The sequence below is a fragment of the Gymnoscopelus braueri genome (genome assembly GCF_963280865.1).
Source record: "Gymnoscopelus braueri genome assembly, chromosome: 2".
Taxonomy (NCBI): Eukaryota; Metazoa; Chordata; class Actinopteri; order Myctophiformes; family Myctophidae; genus Gymnoscopelus; species Gymnoscopelus braueri.
In genome coordinates, this window is record NC_137604.1 from 49,465,807 (window position 1) to 49,471,769 (window position 5,963).

Consider the following 5,963-nt stretch of genomic DNA (forward strand, 5'->3'; position numbering starts at 1 on the left):
GTCTACAAACACTTAGCAGGGAGAGACAGGAGTGTTCAATCTCAACATGAGAAAAACACAAGTGAATGACCTTCCCACTCTAGCGAGGACAAAACACAGTACAATTCCTGAGTGTTAAAGTAATTTAACTCTGAGAGTTACAGGTCCATTTGATTCCATTTGTGCACTCTCTGAGTTAAATGAACATTGAAGATTTGCTAGTCACTCCCTGACTACATCTGACTTACGAATACAAGGCTTTACATTTAATAGTCTGAGTTTTTTCATATTGTCAAGATCAAGGTGTTGTTCACACTGCTAAGCTATCTGTCATTGTACATTTTAAATAGTGCTGTGTTGGTCAAAGCTTTTGATATTTGAGTGCCTCAAAATCATAATAAACTTTATTGCCACATGATTGTGCAACCGATTGCAACATTGCAGTTACAGGAATTGCGAGGAAAGGAGTGTCAGGGACCTGACCTGAAGTTGAAATTCCACCTCTTCACATTCCCTTCTTCCCTCTGACTCAAATCCTGTACCACTTTCTGTCCGTTCTCTCCTCAAGCCTTATCTTTATATTTTGAAACTCCCAACATGGTGGTCACAGGGACTGTTTCTGTTTCTGTTACTGTATCGTGCCATGGAACTGTACGTTTTTGAAATTAATGCTCATTCTGTTGTCCTTGTATGTCTTTTTGCATAAAAGTGCAGACTCACAAAATCAAAAAGAGATGCACTTTGTATTTTAGTACAGTATAAAGTACTACGCAGAAGTCAGCTGAATGATGCCTCTCTACATTAGGATTCATAGTAACAGGTAGGCTATATTATGTTAATGATAAGGTCAGACCAAATAACACTTATAAGAAACAGTGGTTTTATTTCATATTTAAAACATTTTACATATACAATTAAAAACAGAAATACTTGTGCATTAAAGCAGTATTCAGCAGCACTCACTTATCACAAAAGCCCTCTGTGTATGTGTGTGTGTGTGTGTGTGTGTGTGTGTGTGTGTGTGTGTGTGTGTGTGTGTGTGTGTGTGTGTGTGTGTGTGTGTGTGCGCGCACACACACACACACACACACATGTTATTAGCAGAGGTGGCTAGCCTTACGTTTGTTTTTGTAATTAGATATGTTTGATGAAGACAGGATCCAATAGTGCCTCCAATATTACAGTATATTAGATACATTAAACTGTAGTATAAATTAAGAAATCAAGCCTGATTAATCAAGCCACAAATCTTCCTGAACAATTGATTTGGTCTCTTTGCTTAAAAAATCTTGGATGATATGGTATCTTCTGTGAAATGTTGGTACTTTGGTCTACGGGTTATGCTAGAGCATAGGTAGGAGACAAGAGTCACTGGAATGGTTTGAGCTCCTCTTCCAGAGAGCATGAATGCACTCAGCAAGTTCATGACAACCTGCCATGATTTTGAGATAACTGTGTTCAAGTGGAAAGTCTGGCCCAAGGGTGGTGCTAGAGGAAAGGCCTTGAAGGCATTATTCCTTTCCTGATTGAGAGTCCAAGGGCAGGGGATGTCATTTGTTTGCTTTGTTAAATGTGAGCCTGGAAAGTCCCGTGATTAGGACAATGCAATATAGAGCTGAGAGAGAAAGTGTCAGTACTCAGCTAACTGACATTCATAGAGTTTTGTGTTTGAATGAGGTATTTCCAGTTCTGTCCATCTTTTTAAATTACCATTCCAGTAATCTCTGCCAAACCATCCTTTTAGTAGCCAAAATTTGACAAGTGTGTGTGTGTGTGTGTTTGTGTGCGTGTGTGTGTGTGCGTGTGTATGTGTGTTTCAACAAATTGAAACAATAGCAATTTACTCTCATCCATGATTCCCCATTGAAATAAGAAAACAAGATAAGCAGTTTTATACAGCACAATGATTATCTACTCCAGTGTTATCACCTCATCAGACTGTAATTTCCTTGTTCACTGCAGTATAGAAAAACAAACCTTTGGACTATACTGGATGGCTCAATCCAACACCAATAATTTGTAACATCCAGCTTTATGAAAAAAATAAAACTCCCTAGGCATTGGTCTTATCAAAATTCACATTCACAATTAAGATGTATTTTTTCATTTCATCAGCAAAGTGGTTAGGAGAAGGAGACATATTAATATCCACAGAGGTGCCTGTACCCTGGCTTCATTTGAGAAGGCGGAAGTCGAAGGCGGAAGTCGAAGGCTCGGAACCAGGCTACTAGTGATGTACGTTCCCGTTATGTTGTTCCACAAGGAGCAGTTGTAGGGTTCCTCATAGTCATAGTCTTCACCTACTAGAGAACTTCTGATTGTCAACCATCCTCCTGCATTCACTTGTTTGGTGGTACTTGGCCTGTGAGAGTGTCCATGCAGCTGCCTGGAGCCTTTGAACCAGTGCACCTCTCCATCTGGGTGGACCCTATTGAAGGTGCAGGTGGGACCCACTGGAGTAACAACAGCATGCACCTGTCCAGCACACTCTGTGGGCAAGATGATGAAAGAAGTATCACAATAAAAATGACGTTAACTGAGGTTTACGGGATTTTTGGAGTAGCTGCTCCCATACCCCAACTCCCACAGAATGGATCACAGTGATGTATCAGAATCAGTTTTATTGTCACATCACAGGTTTACAAGGTTTTTAAGTGGGCGTTTTTGTACATCGTTCCCATCGCAACGTTAGTTTCCATAGAAAGAAGAGGGGGGGGGGGGGGGAGAAGAAGAGGGGGTGGGGGGCAAGTGGGAAGGAGATCAAAACAAGAGAGCAACAGAAGGCCAGACAAGTTATCTACATATTTACAAAGTACCTGAGATAATAAAAAAAACTAAAGAAAACTAAGGTGCCTGAGCATAGCAGCAATGTATGTATACTGTGCATGTTATACTTATACTGTGCATGATATACATATGGACGTTAAGGTGCTTAGAGGAAAAGAGCACAATAAAAAGATAATTGCTGTTATCTGTGAAGATACTGTAGAAGCCATAATGGATGTGGATTCTGACCTTGTAAATCCACCACTGTGTAGGTTTTGGGGGTCCCAAAATTGGAGTGTAGTTTGCACAGGTACTTTCCGCTCTCCATGGGCTGCACCTGTGTGAAAGTGAGAGAAAGCTGTTCCTGTGTATAGTTGCACCGGATCTCACTCAGTGCATGTTCGCTGTGTGTAGTGGTCTCTCCCTTCTCATCCACACTGCATAGGCGCTTTGTGCCCTGATACCAGATCAGTTCTTTGATTGACAGTCCCTCTCGGGATGAGAAGATGTTGCAATGTAGGGTGACAGGTTGACCGCACTCTGCGGTTAGCACAGAACTCACATTTAGCCTCACCAACTCTGTAGAGAAAATATTTTTATTTTACATTAATCTTTTAATCTGCTAAAAATACATTTAGCTGCCTCTATCGCACATATACAGTATATCGCTGCCACCTGTGGTAAAGTGATCTCAAGCCTATCAAGTCCTTGGCATTTTGTCTGGAGGAAGGATATAGGTTTTTAACAAGAAACAAGGCGAGGAGAGAGATATGGCCTGTGTGGATAGCACAGTGAGCATATTTGATGACCGTCGATACTAAGTTTAGCTTGAATACTTTAGATAACTTTAGAAAATGATAGAACACAAAAAACTCAAGCGCTTATTTCCATTGTGGTCCTTTTGTGGTCCTTTTGTGGTCCCTCTTTTACTAGTTTCTGGTTACTGGTCTAATGTGTATTATGTACATTAAGGTAAATTGTTGCACTAAATCGGCAAGACAGACTTCAGCTCACTCTCCCAATAATTGAATGTCTCACTGTATGTTGGTCACCTGCCCAATCCGACTGAAGTTCCCTCTCATCTGCTCTCTGCGACTGTGATTCAGAACTTTGTTATACATTGCATTAGCAAAAGTTTGCTACTCATTCTTCCTGTTGTTTTCATTCAGTTGGTTCTTATACAATTCAGTTTGGTTATGAAAAATCTGAAATTTTAATCTGATAAATATAACATTTAGAGATTACAACTTAGAAAACAGATCTGATCTGTTTTCACAATGAGTATTGTACATCCCTATAAAGTTTCAAGTTGGTCTACAAGTTTCAACAGGTCTTACTCACCTTGTGTGGTTACTGTGAAAGCACTCATGTAGAGGCAAAGTACAACATGTAGCACGCTCAACGCCATCTTCACCTTTGTTCCTTTATTGACACAATATTGAGCAGAAGAAGAATGAAAGTCAGCATATTCATCTGACTTACGAATACAAGGCTTTACATTTGATAGTCTTAGAGTTTTAGAGTTTTAAAAAATATTGTCACGATCAAGGTGTTGTTCACCCTGCTGAGCTATTATCTGTCATTGCACATTTTAAATACACAATGCTGTGTTGGTCAAAGCTTTTGATATTTGAGTGCCTCAAAATCTTTACTCCCACTTTGTTTTAATATTTTCAGGTTTCAGACAGTGTCAGTAATTACAATAAAACAGTTAGATTTTGTTCAGATTGTTTCCAGATTTAACATTGACATTGAATTTTGAATTGATAGGAAAGGAACACAGAACAAAGTACAGATCAAACTATAAAAGTGCGCTCCTCGAAGCGCAGGTCTCCACCATGCCGGGTTGTCTACCCGGGCCTGCAAACTATGGAAGTCAGTCATAGCCAATTGGAATGGAATATGAAAAATCAGACTGATGCAGAGATAATGTGTACCGAGTTGCATTCATGATTTGTGCCATGTTGAGCAAAACGGGCCCCTCCTGCAATGTTAGAAAGCCAATCGTAGCCAATTGGAATGGAATCTGAAAAATCGGACACGTGAAGAGAGAGAATGTATACCAAGTAACGTGAATTTTGATTTTTTTTTTTTTGCAAAACTTGTGTTATGCAAAAATACGATTAGCTGTTCACAGACACATGGATGGACGGACACACGGACACATACAAACATAGTCTTTGGCCCTCCGCCATCTTCGGCCAGCCGGCCTGGCGGAGGCAATAACAGGAAGGCATAGACAAATCAAATATACAAAGTTCAATATACATAAGGCGCATGATAAAAACATTATTTTGCAATGATAGGTGGCACTATGGGAGGCAAAAATGCTTCTCATGCAGTTGGAAAACATATCCAGCATATCATCACTGTCGGGTAGAAAACTTGTATGTCCAAAACTGTTACTGTTCGGGAAATGGAAAAAAGAACCTGTGTTCCAATGGATCCAAAAATATTATTCAGTCACAAGCTCATTTTCATTGTTTCAGTATTCATAAAACCCACTGACACCACTTTCACTGTGTGAACATCTTTCAAAAATAGCGAAAATAGCCGAGCTTGTGAGCTTACGAGCTTGTAGATCAGCAAACAAAAGACAAACCTAAAAAGTTGAAATAGGGATATACAAGGTTTCTGCCCGATAGCAACGATATAAAAAGAGAGACTGACCTCTGGAAGTTTGCTCCTTTGCCTTCACTTCAGTTCTGTCACTGATGTGGTTCCCTCAGATCCCACTTTTGTGTCTATTTCCTCATCCAGGCTTATTCTTCAAGGCGCCGTGGGTTAATCATTATACTCATGGCGGCTTGCATGAATAGTTGAGTTTATCTCTGTAGAGGGTGTGCCCCACTCTTGATATCTAAAGGCAAAGAAATAAAGTGAAACTGATTGTGTGTATATGAGAGAGAGAGAGAGAGAGAGAGAGAGAGAGAGAGAGAGAGCGCGCAGAAAGGGTCAGAGTTGTGGCTAGAGGCACCCCCTTCTACTCAGAGAGGAGGAGTAGAAGAGGACGTTTGGGGGATCCCAACTGGTGGGGGTTGGGGGGCCGGGAGAGAGGTGCCTCTTATCCAGCAGGGAGGGGGGGGGGACGTTATAGAAAAACACAGCCTTAAGTCATATAACGGTTCTGCTCAATATGAAACAGATGACGAGGTCAAACAGCACTGGTGTGGACTTCGATTGCTGGGGAAAGTAATCCTGTGTTGCTTTTGCCGATC

General features: G+C 40.7%; 1 protein-coding gene across 1 annotated transcript; it reads right to left on the reverse strand.

Moving 5' to 3' along the window:
* Positions 1–893: 893 nt before the first annotated feature.
* On the reverse strand, positions 894–5,595 carry LOC308101428 (titin-like). The gene is made up of 4 exons (XM_080450848.1): positions 5,416–5,595; positions 4,087–4,167; positions 2,995–3,324; positions 894–2,468 (listed from the first exon to the last, which is right to left on the reverse strand). Exons 2-4 carry the CDS (start codon positions 4,151–4,153, stop codon positions 2,083–2,085), a joined length of 783 nt encoding a protein of 260 aa, XP_080306974.1. The 5' UTR covers positions 4,154–4,167; positions 5,416–5,595; the 3' UTR covers positions 894–2,082.
* Between the last annotated feature and the right edge of the window lie 368 nt (positions 5,596–5,963).

Bases quoted from the DNA above. Each gene is read 5' to 3' on its own strand.
- LOC308101428 (XM_080450848.1), bottom strand. From the start codon at position 4,153: ATGGCGTTGAGCGTGCTACATGTTGTACTTTGCCTCTACATGAGTGCT. The intron at 3,325-4,086 runs GTGAGTAAGACC...TTTTCTCTACAG, and splicing joins TTTCACAGTAACCACACAAG to AGTTGGTGAGGCTAAATGTG. The intron at 2,469-2,994 runs GTCAGAATCCAC...TCTTGCCCACAG, and splicing joins CACAGTGGTGGATTTACAAG to AGTGTGCTGGACAGGTGCAT.